This window comes from Colobus angolensis, unplaced genomic scaffold, assembly GCF_000951035.1.
Source record: "Colobus angolensis palliatus isolate OR3802 unplaced genomic scaffold, Cang.pa_1.0 Scaffold20, whole genome shotgun sequence".
NCBI lineage: Eukaryota > Metazoa > Chordata > Mammalia > Primates > Cercopithecidae > Colobus > Colobus angolensis.
The window spans coordinates 15324647-15346489 of record NW_012115155.1 but is presented as its reverse complement, the minus strand read 5'-3'; the positions used below and the strand labels follow the sequence as shown (position 1 = coordinate 15346489).

Below are 21843 nucleotides of genomic sequence, written 5' to 3'. Positions count from 1 at the left end.
AAAGGTTTTAAGAAATAAGAACTCTTTGGAAGGGCTTCCTGATATGAATAATTGCAAATGTCAAGGGATAATAGTTTCCTGATAGTGATTCTATTTCTAGAATGTCAGGTACTGATGCAAAGGTGACATGAGTGATTTGAATGAGTTGTTCTGTCTCAGAGATGGTTCTATAGAGATATGAAAGCAGTACTTTATAACCAACAGAGAGATTTATTTAAGGCCAAAATGTCAGAGGTAATCAAACTGTTTAACTTGTGCTCCTAGCTTTGCTTTGCATTATATAAATGGACACACACAATTTATTGTATACTGACAAATTACAGAAACAGAATTTTATAAAAAGTAAAGTTGAATGCTGCATTGTGGCTTTCAGTAAATTTTGATAAGTCTTTATGGTAATATTCTTAATGAAGTATAAATGCTAATATATGTTCTATATAACATTTTTCCTTTTGCTTTAAGTTTATATTAGCATGCATGCAACAAAATGTGCAGAACTGATCCTTGTGAATACTTCCATTTGCATGGTGCCCAGAGCAGAAACAGAATATTGTTCACACAATTGAAAAGCTTCTATTCTGACATCAATCAGTTACTATTTACCCACAAGGGTAATCATTATCCTGATTTGTAACATCATTATTGACTATCACAAATAGCATTACTAAGAACAGTTTCACATGTGTCTTTTGATACAGAAAGCACAGATACAGAAATCTATCTATCTACCCACATCTGTTTCTGTTAGGTGTATACCTTACAGTGGAATTCCTGAGCCAGTCCTATGCTCTGCTTTGGTAAGAACTGCTAAAAGGATTTACAATTTGATCGTACCGATTTATTCTTCCACCAGCAGTGCATGAGAGTTCCAATTGCTTCACATCCTTGACAACACTTACGAGTGGCTCTCTTTTTCATTTTAGCCATTCTAATTATAATACCAAAATATTTTGTGTGTGTATTTGCTTATATTCACTCATACTACCAAAAGAATCTAAATGATATAAATCAAAATAAGCACTTTTCATTTATCAGTTTATACATCAAGATTTTAAAGAGTAATTCCTCCAAATGGTTTCCAGAATAAAATGTAGCATATTGCTTAGAGGAGGAAACATTTTTTCAATATTCAATGATCCATTTAAAATTACGTCTTAAATATTTCAAAAATTCATATTTATTAAACAGATTTAAAGGTTTTGCAACATCCTATGTATGTGATGGAATTCAAGGTGTCTTATTCTTATAATATCTTTCTCTGATAAAAGATAACTATAAATATATTTATATGTTTTAATAGTCTATATGATGATGCTTTTTTAATTTATTGAAATAAAATATAGCATGTTGGAGGTTTCTATGTGAAATAGAAACTAATAGTGATTCTATTTCACTGAAGAATTTCCATGTGTCTCATTTATTTCCAAGACAATATTACACCAAATTTAAAGACAAATATTTAGTTTATTCTAAAATGTGTTCTTAAAGACATTTATAAACTGGCATGACTAAAAAAAATAATGAAATCCAATTTTTACCTCATAAAACAAAAGGCCTAAGGTTCCAGATACATTTTGAAGCACATGTTTTGTCAGGGGCCATGGTAAGGCTGGAATATGGCTGGTGGGCCAGGAGACAAAAGGAGCTGAGGATATGGTTGCTGGAATGTTCAAGTTCTATTAGGCAGGGAAAAAGGTGAGAACTTCATATGTGTTGAAGGATATGCAACCGGTGCTAAAAAGAGCTGCAGTGGTTGACTCTGGAAGATGAACCTTAGAAGGATTCAGGTGGGAGATACTAAAACATTGGCATTGGAATTCACAAATATTTTAGGCATATACATGTAAGACATAGGTTAGGAATCATGACTCCATTTTGCCAATTATAATTCCTGTTAGGCAGAATATCTGAATAGTTCTTCTGCCAGCAGTCCCCCATGTCCATCACCTATTCTGTAACTATCACCAATTATTTTCCCCAATACTTTCCTAAAGCTGATTAAACACTCATGGCTCATAACAAATTTAAATTTGTCAATAACTGAAAAAAGTAGGTTCTAACTATGTGATCTAGCATTCAAGCTGCCCTATGGTTTTGTGCGAACTGAACCTTTAGCGCAACTACATCATCATATGTATATCATCACTAAAATTAACGTTGGTACTTTATTCATAAACATGTATAATTTACATACATAAACTTGTAGAAGTCATGTACAACAATAAGTGCAGTGACTAATCATCAGGGAAATGCAAATCAAAACCACAATGAGATATCACTTCACACCTGTCAAGACAGCTATTATAAAAAGAAAAAGTGTCAGTAAAAATGTGGAGAAATTGGAACTCCCATACACTGTTCAGTATACAAAATAATCCAGGTACTACGTGAAAACAGCATGAAAGCTCCCCAAAAAATTAAAAATAAAACTACCTTATGATCTAGTAGTGCTATTTCTGGGTATTTATTCAAAATAATTTAAATTGGAATCTCAAAGAGTTATCAGCACTCCTATGGTCATTGCAGCACTATTCACAATAGCCAGGAGGTAGAAACAGTCTCAATGTCCATCAACAGATGAATGGGTAATGAGCTATATATATATGCAATGGAATACTATGCAGCCTTTAAAAAGAAGGAAATTGTGCCATATGCAACAACATAGATGGACCTTGAAGACATTATGCTAAGTGAAATAAGCCAGGCACAGAAAGACAAATACTGCATGATTCCCCTTTTATGGGGAATCAAAAATAGTCAAATATATAGAATTTAAGAGTGAAATGGTGGTTGCAAGGGCCTGAGGGAGAAGGAAAAATGGGAAGTTACTATCAACATGCACAGAATTTCAGTCAAGTGAGATTAGTAAACTCTAGAGATCAACTGGACAACATTATACCTGCAGTCAACGATGATGCATTGTACGCTTACAAATTTAAGAGGGTAGATTTCATGTTGTGCTCTTACCACACAGACGATTTTTTTAAGTTTTTACACTATCTTCCTAACCTTTTCTGTTTGACTATCTGCTTTCTGCTTCTGTGCCCCACCGTGCATCCATCCATATTAAAAGGCAAACACAGATCCTTCCATAGTCTCCCCATGCTTTCATGTATTTGTAAAATACAGTCATGTGTCACTTAATGATGGGGATATGTTCAGAGAAATGTGTTGTCAGGCAATTTTGTCCTTGTGTGGACATCGTAGGGTATACTTATACACACCTATTTTGTGTAGCCTGCTACAAATAGGCTATATGGTACAGCTTCTTGGTCCTAAGCTATAAAACCTGCACAGCATGTTACTGTACTGAATATTGTGGGCACCTGCAACACAATGGTATGTATCTTTGTGTCACACATATAGAAACGTAGAAAAGATATAGCAAAAATAGAGTATTATAGTCTCATGGACCACCCTCGTGTGCATGGTCTGTTACAATACCAAAATATTGTAATGCAGTGCATGACTCTACTGTCCAAGCAACTATATTCATACATTTTTGTACAGTTTCAGTAAGGGTTTCCAAACAGGAAAACCGATATTACTCTAGTGATTCAGATAGAAGAGATTTAATACAGATAATTGTCACAATGTTGTAAAGGCTGGAGGGGCCAAAGTGGTGGTATGCAGAACCGATAAACACATGTTGCTATTATCAAGGCAGGACCCGGGAGCTTACATTCCCATCACCACTGCCACTGAGGTGCTATTGCTGAAGCTGGTATGCCAGAGCCACTTCCACATGCTTCCAGTCTGTGACTGGTAGCTCTCTCCTTTTCTGCAGAAAGTAGCTAGAAGCCAACTAGCAAAGAAGCTAAGAAGACTATTTTGCAAGAAAGTCTTAGAAATGTAAATTTCAGGCTTCTAACCACCCCCAGTAATAAAAAACATAGAGGGTCAGGCGTGTGGCTGAGTACCAAGAGACAACATCCAATGTGTATGTGTCAGTAAGATTACTGATAGTATAAATTTATGTTAGTATTGTCATTGTCTGGTGTATGAAAATGGGCTCACACTGAATTCTTTGTTGTTTTTGTTTTCCTTTGGTTTTCTTTCTTGCTTTTGTTACTTGATGATATCTCAATGAAAATCTTCCAAGTCAACTTTATTTTTTTCCAAGCACAAATTTATTCTCTCCAAGTCATGAATGTTCTTATATGGTGTGGATGAATAGTAATCTGTCGAGGCATTCAATTCAATTATGATGAGTTTTCACTGTGACTCTTCTTTTTGACTGAAATGAACATCACTGCTCGCTTTTCTCTACAGGTTGGTGTATTTTGTTGTTGTTGTTTTGTTTTGCTTTTCTACACAGCAAGGTCCCAGGTTTAGGATTGCTGGTGAGATGGAATATGTTAAGTTTGCAATTGCCATATTACATTCCCAAATGGCCATAACACATAATAATTTTACAACTAAATTAGAAAAGGGCAGTTTTCACTGCATCCCTGCCACCAATAGGCATTATCTGGGATACTTTCTTTTTTTTTTTTTTTTTTAATTATACTTTAAGTTCTAGGGTACATGTGCATAACGTGCAGGTTTGTTACATATGTATACTTGTGCCATGTTGGTGTGCTGCACCCATCAACTCGTCAGCACCCATCAATTCATCATTTATATCGGGTATAATTCCCCAATGCAATCCCTCCCCCCTCCCCCCTCCCCATGATAGGCCCCAGTGTGTGATGTTCCCCTTCCCGAGTCCAAATGATCTCATTGTTCAGTTCCCACCTATGAGTGAGAACATGCAGTGTTTGGTTTTCTCTTCTTGTGATAGTTTGCTAAGAATGATGGTTTCCAGCTGCATCCATGTCCCTACAAAGGACGCAAACTCATCCTTTTTTATGGCTGCATAGTATTCCATGGTGTATATGTGCCACATTTTCTTAATCCAGTCTGTCACAGATGGACATTTGGGTTGATTCCAAGTCTTTGCTATTGTGAATAGCGCCGCAATAAACATACGTGTGCATGTGTCTTTGTAGTAGAATAATTTATAATCCTTTGGGTATATACCCAGTAGTGGGATGGCTGGGTCATATGGTACATCTAGTTCTAGATCCTTGGGGAATCACCATACTGTTTTCCATAATGGTTGAACTAGTTTACAATCCCACCAACAGTGTAAAAGTGTTCCTATTTCTCCACATAAACAAACAACCCCATCAAAAAGTGGGCAAAGGATATGAACAGACATTTCTCAAAAGAAGACATTCATACAGCTGACAGACACATGAAAAAATGCTCATCATCACTCGCCATCAGAGAAATGCAAATCAAAACCACAGTGAGATACCATCTCACACCAGTTAGAATGGCCATCATTAAAAAATCAGGAAACAACCGGTGTTGGAGGGGATACTTTCTTAATTACAATTTTATTTCCCAGAAAGCAAGCCATGGTAGAATGAATGCAAATATGATCTCAACTTCACTGTAATTTTACAGATCTTTCCAAACCATTATCATGCATGGAGATTTTTCAATGATTCACCATTTTCTAATTTAAAATTGTCATGAAAAGTACTCAAATCATTGAATGCAGAATAGCTTTTCAGTAATATTTCAGCCAAAACAGGTCTAATGTTTAATTATGTTTCTTTTATTTTGTGTTTTTATTTTGTTTTAAGATGGCTAAAATTTTGTCTATATCAGCCTTTGTGACAGGTTGAATCACTCACAGTAAGCTAATTTACACTGTAATTGAACTCGACCTCAAGATCTTAATAAGCTTTAATATCAAATGTTCATTTCTTGCCACATGCTCATCACAAGTTATTTGTGGGTGTGGAGAGAATCTGCTTAATGGCTGTTCATCCAGAAATCCAGGTTGCTGGGTGTCCAGCATCTGGTGCATTTGGTAGTAGTTGTGGCAGAAGAGAAGGTGGCAAATTAAAAATTGGCTCTTAAAGACTTCTGCCCAGCAGTGATGTATATTGGGTCTAATCATTTGTTAATGAGCAACATTGACTAATACATTGACTCGAATATCCCTTGAAACATTTATTACATATTTCCTAACTTGGCATAATGCAGTGCATAGTATTTCAATTGTTCTTCTATTTGTGTGTGTGTGTGTGTGTGTGTGTGTGTGTGTGTGATTTTGAATTATTTTATGGGTAGAGTAAGACCATTGACTTTGAAAGACTGGGAAGTTGGCTGACTCTGCAAATTGAAGAGTTAAGTCATCAAACAGCTTTCCCTTTTTATTTGTTATGCTGCTTAGGTGGTGTTTGTTCTTGCATTGCTATAAACACCTGAGACTAGGTAATTTATAAAGAAAAGAGGTTTAAGTGGTTCAAGGTTCTGCAGGTTGTACAAGCATGGCATACACATCTGCTCGGCATCTAGAGAGGCCTCATGGGTGTTTACTCATATCAGAAGGTGAAGCAGGAGCAGGCATATCACATGGCTAGAAAAGAAGTAAGACAGAGTGGGGTGGTGGAACACCACACACTTCCAAACAGCCAGATCTCACACAAACCCATTCAATATTGTGAGGACAGCACCCAGCTGTGAGGGATGCATGCTCATGACCTAAACACCTCCCACCAGGCCTCATCTCCAACACTAGGGATTACATCTCAAAATGAGATTTGGCAGGGACATAGATCTAAACCATATCAGGTGACTCACTGGAGAAAATAATTAATAGTATAAAATGTTGTGACAGTTTAATCAATAACATTAGGATAAATAGCATTAGTGTGTGTCATATTTTCAGTGTGATTTAAATCTAAATGCAGACCTTGATGATTGTCATTTGGATCCAGTCTAATTTCATCAGAATGCTCAGACAGTACCTGGGAATACTTGCAGCTCTCAAATTGTTAAGGTAGTAGTTCGAGTTTTCAATTATTGTTTGAAACAACTACAACGAAAGGATAAACCTTGATAATTGAAAAGGGATTAGGATATTAAAAATGCACATTTTCATGAAGACAGCTACTTATTTTTTATCCACTGAAGAAAACATCTTGTGGACATTCTCTCGTATTACAGCTTTCCGTGGCATGGCATTAAAATTCTGATTCCATATTGCTTGTTCTTCTACATTGAAGCAGATGTCAGTTTCATATGGATTCTGAATATCATCCAATCTGTCAAATATAATTGTAATTACTGGTCAATAGTTTTGGATAATTTTTACATCTGTTGAAGTCGTGGAGGTTTTATTAATTATTTTGACTTAGATTGTATTCCCTTCAGAAAGCTGAGAATTTTGAACCATATTACTTTGGGTGAGGTCACCTCCACTCCTAATAAGAGCAACAGGTGCTGAGCAGACCATGTGTGCATCATCTGTGCTGTTATGACTCACAAGTCCTACGAGAAGGTTCAGGCACAGGAAAGGCATTTCCTCCAAGTAAGGAAAACGTTGTGCACCTGTGTTGTATACTGTTTGTGAAAAGCAAGAGGATGTACTATCCAAAAGGTGTAAAGCTTAGTTGGCTAGAACAAAGTTCATATTTTTTCTCAGTTGTCAGGGATTGTGAAAGTCATTAAATCCAACTTCTATCCAGTGTTAAGGAACCTGAGAGGTAATTCTCAAACTTTTGCCTAAGTGTGGTCCACGTAATTTCAATAATAAGCTTATTTCCTGTTTCATTGTCTCACTTGAGAACTTTCTAACTGAGGTGAAAGCAATAAATCTCATTTGTTAATATCTCTCTCCTCCTCCATGTCCCCTGCCTTCCTACTATTAATACTACCACTATTGCTGCTACTATTCTGCTGCTACTCCTAATACATATTTAACTAATATAATGTGTACTCTACCAGCCAAACATTGGGATGATTTACATATCAGCTAAAGCTGTAGAGGTTTCATTTTGACTTGGAGTTTGTTGTCCCCCAAACTCTTAACATTCTGAAGCAGGTTATCTTGTATACAGGCCACTCTGCTTTTAGTAATAGCCCAATGTATTCTTTATTCTGTATTCATCATCTCATTTATTCTTCACCACAGATCTGTAAGGTATGTGTGAGCATTATTTGCATTTTATAAAGTAGAGGACTGAGATTTAGAAAGGTTAAGAATGCTATGAAGGTCATTAGGATTTTAAATTTTGGCTGGCTGGCTATAAAGCCCATGCTTTTAAGCACCTGGCAGTACCCTCCTTTCATTGTTTTCATTTATTTTTGCTTTCTTACTCTGATATTGAGATTCTCACCTGTGATATACAAAAGATCCTGTTGTAGTGGTGGAATTAATAGTTAAATACACCCACCTGTAAATGCTTGTTAAATCACCAGAATTAAAATAGAATATCCATGAAATGTTCTAGATATTAAAATTGCTGTTGTCACTGTGCACACCAAGATTTAAAACCTAGGGCCTCGTAATTATTCAGACAATTGTTTTGGAAGTTCTTGTGTTTTCTCTATTCGCTATTGTGTATTGATTCTATAGCATGCTAAGATACATGGGCCCTATGCCATCTTTCACCTTCTTAGTAGAATATTTGATCTAAACAGCAATTTGGCTTGCCCTGGACAATGTTCTGCTTCCCCTAACCACAGAAACATGGTTCTGTGGAAGGTTATAATACCACATGGGTCAACAGTTTCAAATACTGGGCATTGAAGACATTGTAAAGTGAATTATAAAAAATTTTATCCTGAATTATCTATATCATAGGCACATCCTGACTTATTTAGTTTATTCCTGTTGTTGGGGCTATTGTTGATATTATTTTGGCAGACTCTGTGATATATTCAAATTAAAACTCTTTCTGGAACTCTCAGTTACAAGGTTATTATTGCTGTGCTATTTACAAAAGAGTTGCCAAGACGGGTGCACTGGAAGCTGTGTTCCACTTATCAGTTCAAAGGAATTTTATTATCGTTTCTACCATCAGTGAATCTGTGAGCTGAGCTGGATAGAATCAGAGAGATTATCTAGAGATTATTTTATCGATCACCAAATGCATTTTTGTAAAAGTAAAGACCCCACATTGAAGCTCTTCAAACAGTCAGTTGGCATTACTAAGATGGCTTATAGTTACAGTTATCAGTCTCTCGAGTATGCTAAATGTTATCTCAAAGCCAAACCAATTTTGTGGTATGGAGAGAAATTATTACGTAGTTGAAATATTGTTGCTAAAAATATGGATTTAAAAACGTCAATACCAAGTGCCATGGAATTTCCAAATGACAACTTGATATTGATACAATAAAACAGAAAACGGCATTAATAATTGAAAGCAATAAAAACATATGCCTTAAATAAAAACAACTTGAAGCGGTAAATAATACAACATGGCTATTCAGTGATCATTCTGTAATACTAAAGTTTCAAAAGACATCCTAACGTGGTGGGTTTTTTGTTTGTTTCACATGTTTCCTGATCCAGATTTATATTTTTGAAAATAATATCTACTATCAACCTGATATAAAGAGCAGTTCATTGCGACTGACATCTTCTGGAAAAGAAGAAATAATTTTTAATGGGATTGCTGACTGGTTATATGAAGGTGAGTTGATCAGATTTAGTTTCAAAAGAAACAAATGACATCTTTTTATACAAAATCTACCAAAAAAAAAAAAATCTGTTCATTCCAGAGCAATACTTACAGTACAATTTCTTCTCATTTCCTCTCACAATTGCCCTCATGCTTTCATATCTTTGCATGCGCTTATATTTTGTGTGGTTGTGATTTACATCTGCTTATATGATTCCACATTTGGTATATACATGTACATATAGGCTAGATAGATATTATTTGTGAGGACAACTAATGAAAGTAAATGGTTACCTTACATCACTTTAGAATTAGGTGCTGAATTTTTTTCTGACTCTCTGGAAAAGAAGAAACAGAAACCTTTATTTCTAAAAAAAAAAATGCATAAAAAGCCACCTGATTTTAGTTATTTCCATTAGGGACATTCTGTCACACTTTATAAGCTATTACAGAGGGAGCAAAATAAAACCCACATAAAGAGTTATTTTCAATATCTATTGAATCAAGTTTTAGTAATAGCTGAGAATATAAAAATAAATCAGGTGATGAAAAGTTATTCAGTTTTTATCACGTACCAATTATCAGCTGAGTTCTAGATACAGATTGCCTGGGGAAGACTCAAAGTTTGAGTTTATTACCTATTTTTCAGACGTTTCGGCTGATTTTGGCAAAATATGTCAAGATTGAAAGTAAGTCTACTTTAGTATAAATTATAAAGCTATGACTCATACAAAAAGTGAATTTTATTTCATGGGTAGTATTTGCAAATGTAATCTCTCTACCTCAGAATAGGTATTTTTAATTCTATAAGAAAAGTGAATAATTTAGACCAATTATTCATTCATTCATTCTGTCACTCAAATAATATCATTGAAGGCCTACTGTATTCCAGATGGGTGTCTAGGTGCTAAGATAAAAGGCGGAGCAAAAAGTACTGCTCTGATAGATCATGTATTTATGTGAAATATTTTGTTAGGTGGAGCTTATTTATTTATTTATTTTTTTATTTTTTTGAGACGGAGTCTCGCTCTGTCACCCGGGCTGGAGTGCAGTGGCCGGATCTCAGCTCACTGCAAGCTCTGCCTCCCGGGTTTATGCCATTCTCCTGCCTCAGCCTCCCGAGTAGCTGGGACTACAGGTGCCCGCCACCTTGCCCGGCTAGTTTTTTGTATTTTTTAGTAGAGACGGGGTTTCACCGTGTTAGCCAGGATGGTCTCGAACTCCTGACCTCGTGATCCGCCCGTCTCGGCCTCCCAAAGTGCTGGGATTACAGGCTTGAGCCACTGCGCCCGGCCGGTGGAGCTAATTTATTAAGGAAGAGATGTAACCCTTGAGATTTATATGTATATGTGTACATGTATATTTATATCTATAATAGATTTCTGTGTACATGCCAGCATCAAATAAGATTTTTAGAGGCTACAATTCATTGTGAAGAGCAGTGAGAGCTTCAGGAAAATATCAACAATAAGTATGCTGTGAAAGTGTATATTAGAAAAAGAAATACACAGGTAAGGAGAGTTCATTGGTTGAGAGTGACAGAATCTAAATTTGGCTTTTCTATTTCAAAGAGATAAATTACTGGAGGGGACTGGAATGGCCCCCAGAATTTAATAAACAGGTGGAGAACACATTTAAAATCTGGTTAGTTCTGGCAATCTAGGTAGCAGGAGTTAATTGAAGTGCGAAGACTAAGACGTGTCCTTTTTCTTCAAAATATTATCGTTACTGTGTGACACCCTGACAGATGAAGAAACCATGTTAATGCAGTGTGGTAAGTAGTTGAATCTTAGTCAACACATAATTCTATGGCAGAACAAAGGAATGATACCATTCTAGAGATTTGCAAGCATTTTTCTAAAGGAGAAACCCTGGCCAACTACAGTAGCTCAAGCCTGTAATCTCAGCACTTTGGGAGGCCAAGGTGGGAGAATTATTCAAAGCCAGGAGTTCCATACCAGCCTAGGCAACAAAGCAAGTTTCTCATTTCTACTAAATAATTTAAGAAATTAGCCAGATGTGGTGGCATGCACCTGTGTTCCCAGCTGAAGAGAGAGGATTGCTAATGAGAGGATTGCTTGAGCTCGGGAGTTGAAAGCTGCAATGAGCTATGATCCAGGCCCCTGCACTCCAGCTTAGGCAACAGAGATCCTTACCTCTTAAAACGAGGGGGAGAGAGAGAGAGAGAGAGAGGAGAGAGAGAGAAGAGAGAGAGAGCATCTGAGTCAAGCCTGAACAATTAACAAGTGTTACGCATGAGAAGAAATTAGGAAGGAAAAATCTAAGCAGATGTAACAATTTGCAAAAACTCACAAGTGTGTCCCTAGGGAAAAGTCTCCTTGATATAATTGGGCCATAAAATTTGAGATGAAGGAAGATAGCAAGAACCAAGGGATAGTTACCTCTATCAATGGTTTGGAATTTCAATTATTTTTCTACCATTGATTAGGAAAACTAATAGGACTTTTCAAGTAAGGAAGTGACAAGATTGGATCTTCCATATGAATAGATTGTTTTTGCCACAGTGGGAACCTGGGGTCTAATGGTGGAAAGAGACAGTGAGCGTCTGTAAGGCTTCTTCTGTGTTCTGTCAAGAGATAATGAGCAATGGAACTAGGGTTAAAGCAGTAAAAAGGAGGAAAGATTCTAAAACTGATGAGACAATGAAATATATAGGTCTTAGTGGCTAAGCAGATGGGGTGAATGATAAGAAGTCAAGAATGATTCTGTGTCTTCTGGTTCGGGTCACTAGTAAGTAGTGGTGGCAGACATAGTGAGCAAATATTAACGAAGAACATTGGGTTTCAGGGAAGAGAACACTAGTTTAGCAGCAATGTGGGCATTGAACCACATACTGATGTGTGACCTTGATAAAAGGAGGTCTGTAACATCGATGAACTTTTCAGTCAACTGAGGGTATTCTCAATGTAGATCATGCTTATTGTGCTGCTCCAACCCGAATTAAGATGACTTGGGTCTCTGTCCTATTGAAAAGGCTTCATACAGGTTTACGGGCATTACATTTTTAAGGAAATTTTAAGGAGAGAAATTAGAGACCGTTATCTGACAAATATGGTAATTTTCCTAACTAAAGAATAAAAATCTATGTATTTGGTCTGAGAGTAAACTGTTTGTAGGGGTTGTGGAGAGCAGAACAAACAGGTAATACAAACTTTTGTGATGATGCTATAGGCCTGACACATTCCAAAGGGGAAAGGAAAAATTATAGTTTTTGCCATACTTTGGGCTCCTATGTTGCAGATAACTAGGAAATGCTGTATGTGTATGTGATTTAATCATCACAATGTTTGTGTATCTAATCATTTACTCAGAAACCAAGACATACCCAGTGCTGTGGCTCGTGCCAGCAATCCTAGCACTTTGAGGGGCTGAGGCAGGTGGATCAAATGAGGCAGGAGTTCAAGACCAGCCTGGGCAATATGGCAAAATTCTGTCTCCACTAAAAATACAAAAAAAAAGATCGGGCATGGTGGCTCATGCCTATAATTCCAGCACTTTGGGAGGCCAAGGTGGGCAGATCATGAGGTCAGGAGATCGAGACCATCTTGGCCAAATGGTGAAACCCTGTCTCTACTAAAAATACAAAAATTAGCTGGGCATGGTGGCACATGCCTGTAATCCCAGCTACTTGGGAGGCTGAGGCAGGAAAATCACTTGAACCAGGGAGTCAGAGGTTACAGAGCCGAGATCATGTCACTGCACTCCAGCCTGGCGACAGAGTGAGACTCTGTCTCAAAAAAAAAAAAAAAAAAAAAAAAAAATTAACTGCGTAGAGTGGTGGGGTGTTGCATGCCTGTGGTTCCCCCTACTCTGGAAGCTGAGGTGGGAGGATCACCTAAGCCAGGAAGTTGAGGCTGCAGTGAGTCAAGATCATGCCACTGCACTCCAGCCTGGGTAGCAGAAGTGAGACCATGTCTCCAAAGAAAAAATTTAAAAAAGAAACCAAGACTCAGAGAGGATCAGTGATTTAGACATGGCCTCAGAGCTAACGAGTGGGAGAGCCAGCATTTGAATGTGTCTTTTGTTCCTAAAGCCAGGGCTTAGTCACTAGTCTACTCTATTTGTTATAGGGGGATATCCTTCACTGTTCTCCAAGACACAGCACACATTTTGGGACCTAAATTGTCAGATTTCAGTGATCTGTTTCCTCAGCCAAAGACTCATCCGACTGTCCATGGACTTACCCCAATCCTCACTGCATTTCCAGGAGAAGGAGCCCTACCCATGACATCAATGTTAAGGTCTGGCAGAGGGATGTAAGCTATTCAGATATTATTGATTTTCCCTCACTATTTTGACTGCTATCTCCAACCTCTGCTTCAAGAGTTCTACGTGCACCTTACCCTCCCACTATCACTTTGCTTGTGGAATGTGCCAGGAGCTCCCAGGCTCCAGAGCGTTTTTTCCCCTTTAATGTACTCACTGAAACACAGTGATATTGCCTAGGGAATGCATGTAATTTGCACATTATGTGTGTGCTACTCTGTTGTGGAGATTTCCTTCTTATTACTTTTCAGGAGTCAATTACAATCTACATTAGCATGTATGGGAGACACAGAAAGTAACATGTAACATTTCAACTTTTTTAAAATTGAAATTTACCTTTTGTAAATGTCATTTGAAAAAGATGAGAGAGTCACCTAAAAGACAACAAAATGTTTTTACAGTAAGCTTTAAGGGCATGTCTTAATCTTTTAAGACCCAGCCAATCTGTGAGAGTGTCTGCTGCTCCCACCTAGTCACTAAATAGTGTCCTTAAGTGTCAGTTTTGAGAATCTTTGTCTCTATTTCAAGTATTGTTTAGTTCCTAAAGAAAGTAAAGCAATATAAGATATAATGCATTTTAAACGTGAAGTCAGAAAAATAAGAAAATGCTCAAAACAGAAGAGCAGAACAAACAGGTTAAGAAACTTTTGTGATGATGCTGTGGGTCTGACATATTCCAAAGAGGAAAGGAAAAATTATGGTTTTTGCCATACTCTGGGCTTCTATGTTGCAGATAACTAGGAAATGCTGCACGTGTATGTGATTTAATCATCACAATGTTTGTGTATCTAATCATTTACTAAGAAACCAAGACGTGCCCAGTGCTGTGGCTCATGCCAGCAATCCTAGCACTTTGAGGGGCCAAGGTAGGTGCATCACTTGAGCTCAGGAGTTCAAGACCAGCCTGGGCAATATGGCAAAATCCTGTCTCTACTAAAAATACTAAAAATATTATTTAAAATATAATTCGCACAAAACACATATAATGTTATTCACATAAATTGCTGTATTTAACATAGCAAGTAATTAAATAAGATATCAGATCAAAGTTTTACTTTAAAAAATTTTTAAATATTACTAAAAAGAAAGTTTACAGTTACCAACTTCACAGCTTTGAAAATTTCCATAAACATTTCATCTATTAAATAGGAAAAAAATGACTCTCACTTTCAATTATTTAAGCATATAGAATCATAGAATTAATATGCTTAAGTAATTTACAAATATATTTTAGAACCTTGAATATTTAAGGGATTATTCCTTAAAATTTAATCCAACAACTGTGGAGCAAATATATCTGCCAGGCATTGTCTAAGAGCAATACAATGAGAAATACAGGTTTCCATGTCTCGGGTATTTCCAACGTAGTGCAGTGATAAACAATAAACAACTATTGTATTAGGAACCATTTGGAGCATAGTAAATAAACATATAAATATTATTTATTTCACACACTAAATAGGATTATAAGTAGAACTAAGTCTGATTGGATAGAGGAATGTCAGGTGCTTCATAGAAGACACGGTCCTTGTATTGGTCTGCAAGAATGACAAGAATTAAAAAGTGAGGAAAAATTCGCGAGATAAGCAACATTGTTACCAGCAGATTCTGATTGTTACACTTTTGTGTAGAAATAAAACAGGGCAAAATGCCTATTTTCACATTCATGTTTGTTTCACATTAATGTCTTTTGGCGACATGAAGTTGCATTCGTTTCATCATTGATTCAACAAATATTTATTGAGCACTTACTCAGTGCCATCTATGGGGCTGCAGCATGGGAATCAAAGGAAGACAGGGTTATCAGGAGTGCTGAGTCTCCAGAGGTCAAACAAGGAAAGGATTCCCAAGTGTTTGTTGGATTTGCTCATAGATCATTGATGGCCTTGACGAGAGTAATATAAGTTAATTGGTGGGGCCAAATCCAAGACTGCAGTGGATGGAGGTGTAAATGGGGAGTGAGAAGGTTATGAATACAGACTATTCTTTCTAGGAATTTGACAGTGAAATGCAGAAAATTAAAAAAAAAAAAAAATCAAACACACGCCTGCAGAGCTGCAAGTAGCATCCTCAGGAAATCCTACTGGTCTAAACTGATAAACTAAAAATGGAAAAAATCAACTTGCTTTTTACAATAGCACATTAATCTAAACACCATGGTTGTATCTCAGTATTGTAGAAGTGCTTCGTGTTGTGGCTATGTTTTTAAGTGTCTGTGATATAAAACCACATGTCCTGAAAACTCCATCTGCTCTGCAGTGAGATTTTCTAAATCAGAGTAATAAAAACAATGAAGAGCCAAACCTACACTAAACTGGAATGAAACACCATTTGTAAAAATCAATTCTTTGTAATTAATATGATATAATTAACATAGGAAGTTTCAATCCATGAGTAAATGTGCCCATTAGTTGCAATTAAAGAAGTTTGTGCCTTATCCAGGATGACTGTTGAGCAAATGCATATTAAAGATTCTTTTATTTACCTCCTTCCCTTTCCAGGTAGCTTTATTTTTCCATCTGAAGAAAGTCACAAGGCTCTGTATATGATTGTTTTGCTACATTAGCATTTTTATGGGGAAGAACATTAATCATATGTCACCCTAAAATAAATGAGAGTAGGTGATGCCTCATTTCTCTTGAAAAGCATACTCCAATTTGGGTCAGGCTTACTCTTGGGAAGTACTGGACACACATACTTCAGCACCTATGACAGAACCTGTTTCTTAGAAATCTAGAGTATTGACTTTAGCCAACAGGGTATCTTTGTACCTTCAAATCTCGTAGAACTTAGAGTTTACAGTGGGGCTGGGCACGGTGGCTGACCCCTGTAATCGCAGCACTTTGAGAGGCCGAGGTGGGCAGATCAACTGAAGTCAGGAGTTCGAGATCAGCCTCGCCAACTTGGTAAAACCCCGTCTCTAATAAAAATACAAAAATTAGCTGGGAGTGGTGGTGAGCACCTGTAGTCCCAGCTACTTGAGAGGCTGAGGCAGGAAAATCACCTGAACCCTGGAAGTAGAGGTTGCAGTGAGCCAATATCATGCCACTGCACTCTAACCTGGGTAACACAGTGAGACTCCATCTTTAAAAAAAAAAAAAAAAAAAAAAAAACTTGGAGTTTACACTCAATTTGGCCCTTAGCATGCATGTATATACACACAAACATAGATGTATATTTTTTCCTCAATGTGTCATGTGTATAACTCATATCTCCGTAACAAAATTGTAAGTTAGTTGTATAAATCAATGTCAATATCACAACTGAAGACAGGTGGCACATTTAAAAGGGAGTAATTCAAGGAGGTTTAAGCTATGAAGGGGCCCTTTATCATGAACAAGGTAAATGCCACAAAGCATGGCTTGTAGTGGTTTAGCCATTAGCAGCCGAAGGGGGAAGGGGGTCACAGCAGTCACCTGAAACTAGGAGAGAATGCTGTAAATGTTTTGCAGAAATAGAAGCAGTGGCTTTTGGTTCGGCAAAGCCAGACTCACATAATTTAGATGCATGGGAAATAAGAAAATAAATTCCATGCACTCACTTCCTCCCTTCATTTGATTTGCTGGGGTTTCACAGTGGTCATACCCAAGAAAAAGTCAAAGAACATAAGAATATTCTTATTATTCAAATTAAAAGTTTATGTCCCAGGAAAAGAAGCACATAACATCTTATCTGCTATTGCTTCATTGCAGGATGGTATTAGTCCTGTTAGATATCTGGAATTTGTAAATATAGCCGCCACTTGTATTTTTCATAGAAGGTTGTGGAGAAACGCCCCCATTAATAATAATTTTTTAAAAAGCTTATTATGTAATCTTAATTGATAATTACAGTTGCCTTCTTCAAATGTTTATTTCTTTTACTTTTACTTTCTGTCAGCATGCTAGAGAGGTTATTTAACAGGTAGGTCAGGCCAAAACTTCATTCCTACCAAATCTTACTCCTTTCCATCCCTTTCTTTTCTTCTTTCTTTCTTTCTTTCTTTCTTTCTTTCTTTCTTTCTTTCTTTCTTTCTTTCTTTTTTTTTTGGACAAGAGTCTTGCTCTGTTGCTCAAGCTGGAGTGCGGTGGCACCATCTCAGCTCACAGCAACCTCCAGCTCCCGGAATCAAGGGATTCTCCTGCCTGGGCCACCTGAGTAACTGGGATTACAGGCACCCACCACACCTGGGTAATTTTTGTGAGGTTTTTTTTAATTTTATTTTTTAGTAGAGATGCAGTTTCGTTGTGTTGACCAGGCGGTCTCGAACTTCTGACTTCAGGTGATCCGCCTACCTTGGCCTCCCAAAGTGCTGTGATTATAGGCATGAGCCACTGCATCTGGCCCCATCCTTTTGTTAATTATGTTGTTACAATTTTGGTTTTCCATCAACCAGTACTATTGGGCAAAAATGTACTTGTGACTCTCCTGAGTTCCAAATGTATTTCTCTTTGCCCTCCTTTGCATAGCAAACATATTTTTATTTCTGGCAGATGAGGTCCATCGTTAGACCCAGCTTAGTAACTGTGTTTTGTCTTTTTTGGGGGGAAGGGGGTGGCATAACGAGCCCACAATGGTGGGGAGAAAATTTCAGTTTCCATTTCAGAGGAACAGAATTATGACTCTATTCCTGGTGGATACCCTCTTCCTTTAGGCAATGGACTTCTAAATTCACCAACTTCAATATTATGAGATTGAGAAGCAAATTGTGTTCTGTGGGTTATTGGTGTGGTAATAAAAGACAACACTACTACTTCTACCCCTTAGTGCCTAGATCTGTACCTCATGGCTATACAGGTGGGACACATTGCGTGTTAAAGGATGACATCCTGGCTTCAAGGTTATTGCTAAACAAATAGTGCCAAAACTGAGGTAGAGCAGACTATTTTACTCCTCTATCAACCCAGGTACATATAGCTAGTGAGAAACATGATGCAATTAGTAAATACCACCACTGAGCCCATGCTGCTTTTTTGCCACAAAATATTTCCTTTTTTGAGATAATGTAATGTAGATTATTATGGTAACAGATAAATGTCTCTGTAAAGAGTAGTGCTGAACAGATCCGTTGGCAGCAAAAGCAAATCCACACCCAGAATATATGTGTATCTCTGTGATGACAAAATGCTACACTGTCTTGATGGAAAGGTTTTCATATAACTCACGTGCCTTCCTCATTACATTATCTCAAAAAAGGAAATGTTTTGTGGCAAAAAATTCATGTGCCATCAGCTCTTCCCCTGAGAAGTGATACTATGTCAGAGTCTCAGTGATGGCCACTACCACTGGCAGGTAATAGTGGGAGCCGGAGGCTGACGGACATGTACTTCGCAGTCATCTTCTCCTGAACTTTTCCCCTTTCTAGTAAGTCGATTCACTTGTTTTCCCTAAACCTCCTTGTCACTAGTTTTCTAATTTTACTTTTCGCCACATCCCTGATAGGTGGACCCTTATTAGTTACTGTGCCTGAGTCAGGACATTTCCATGCCTGAAACTAAGTCTCCTTCCACGAAAAGTGGACAACTAAGTATTCCCTTCAAAATCTTACCAACTGGGAAGATTTCTGTTTACTATTGTCTTTCAGTGCCACTCCTGAGTCAGATTCTAATGCAGAGCCTACCCAATTCCAGCTTATTGTTGTACATCATGCAGACCTGCCATAAACCAGGCCTGCGTTTATTTCTCCCTTGCCAACTTGTGTTAGAAAACATGCCTTGTGGCACAGATGTGAGATGAGGAGAGGGGATGAAGCAGAGAACGCAATACAATGGGTAGTCACATTTATTTTCTGGCTCAATTTCACTGTTATTTTTTAGTGGAACGGTGCGTGTGTGTTCTATTCAATGGTCAGTGGATCAGATAACATTTCATGATGGGCAGTTTTGGTTGCATACTCACTTGATATCCTATGGTGAGGCTAAATGTTTCTACTGGAGCCCTGGAAAGAGCTGCTCTTGAAATAGATAATATTTTTCAATACAAGCGACAATGGTCTTTTTTCAAATCTTGTAATGCCTGTCCTATGATTGTCGTATGGAGAGTCCCAAAGGCTCCACACAGCATCTGTATTTGCCATGGGCACTGACATTGCCATCGGATCTGCTGGAGTCACAAAGTTCTGGACATAGAGATGGTTGCAACATGGCCTAGATCAGTTGCAGGGCCCCCTGGTACACGGATTCTACTCAGAACTAGCAGCTTTACAGCTTGTCTGGGATACAAAACAGAGAACATATGCCAATGCAGCTTATGTTGTTTCAAAGTCCAAAGAATTCAATTCCTGTTTACTTTTGCATAAGTACAATCACAACAATTTTTATCTCACTTTAGAAGAGACATCCCAGTGTATCCCAAACTACTACATTTCTAGAAACATCCCCAGTGTTGCACACTTTTACATTTTAAATAAATTTGTCTCCCATTCTCTACCTCTATGCAGAGGAGGTCTTGTTCCCTAGGATAGAGGTTGCCTCTGTCAGCAAGAAGATTTGTCAGAATTTTGATGGTCAGTGTCTTCAGCCATAAAATTAACCACATACAGCATCACTCAACCATAATGTATTATTTATAAGATTGTCCCAGAAATCATAACTATACTGTATACTTTTGTCCAAACATTCTTATCCTGTGTGTTGGGGTCCCAATCCATCTTTATGAATATCTTTGGCTTTCCTTAAAATAACAAATGGAGTTGAGCCTCTAATATGTATTGCAACCCTGCAACCGTTCCTATGTTATCTTGGACTGTAGCCATAGTTTTCTTGCAACGGACTCTTCCAAAGATACTATCATGAGCTTTTGTTCTGCATGGGCATTCCTAATTTCACAATCATGGTTTCAAGTTCTCTTTTTCCCTGTGTACTATCTCTGGGGTGTCAGAAGAACCATGGGAACTTATTTCCTAATCTTTACAATCACCATTGTTGTAGCAAGTAAGTGCTAGAACACTTACTTGCTAAACCTAGAGATGCTGTGTGGAGCCTTTGCCACTCTCCATATGACAATCATAGGACAGACATTACAAGATTTGAAAAAAGACCATTGTCACTTGTATTGAAAAATATTATCTATTTCAACAAGCACTGGTTCTCCCAGTGCCGTTTCCCTCTACCTGTATTTTATTCCATGTCACCACCACTGATGATTGATTACTCACAATTCCATCTCTTGCTATGGATTGTCTATGCTCCAGTTCTCACCTGAGAAAGTGATAAATTCCATTTGTACATATAGATAGAGAGATGACAAATGTAGTCTCAAAATCTAATTTTGAGGGTCTCTTCTGAGTCTGCTGCTAGTATTAACTTCTGTATCTGTCAGAGTCCCAAGTGTTGGCACATTCAACAAGATACTTTGAAGACAATTGATTTACAAAGCGAACATTTTATTATCTTTTTATTTACAAGGAGAGCATTTGCTAAGATGAAGGGGTAGGAAAACCACAAAGGAAAGTGATGTACACTCAGCTAGTAGCAGCCAAATTGTTACCACTCCTATGACCATGAAGATGAGCCATTACTAGACACAGAAGGAGAAATTTGTGTAGAAGTGGCTGTAGTGACACAAATAGTGACATCGTTTAACGTTCACAGCCAGCCTGAGGTAACATTGTAGGGTAGAGCCAAGAGAATAAATAACCTGACTTTACTCTCTTCTTTCGAATCTCCTGCCAAAGGGAAGCCAGAGGACATGGGGGCCCTTTTGATGTCATTCATATAGGTTAGCTTTCTGGACCAGAAAGTGGGAATCAAAAAAGTGGACAGTGAATCTTGAATTAAATGACAGATACCTAGTATACCTCTTATTCTGTTTTCCTAGAGCTTAAAATAGTTTGAGCCATCTAGTGGGCCCTCAATTTGGTTGACGATGATAGAATGCAAATATGATTGCATGCAAATACGAATGATTTATGACATGGATATGGTTTTAGGCCACATCTCACTCTTCAATCACTGTTCTCATTCTGATTACTCCAGTAGTGCTTTCATCTGTTCTGTCTACATTACTGAAAATTCATGAAATCCTGACTTCATTGCTTCATTGTTTCCTTCCTCTACAGCTGCTCTTCCTGGAATTAAAAGGGTAACTCAGAATTGGAGAATTCTCT

The 21843-nt window shown here is 37.6% G+C and overlaps 1 protein-coding gene across 1 annotated transcript in view; it reads left to right on the top strand.

Annotated features, from left to right (window-relative positions):
• Nucleotides 1-21843, top strand: part of LOC105511570 (inactive dipeptidyl peptidase 10) — a 186989-nt gene that overhangs the window by 66860 nt on the left and 98286 nt on the right. The window contains exon 4 of the mRNA XM_011941728.1: nt 9362-9482. Within this exon, the coding sequence (XP_011797118.1) occupies nt 9362-9482 (121 nt within the window). The remainder of the gene's footprint in view (nt 1-9361; nt 9483-21843) is intronic.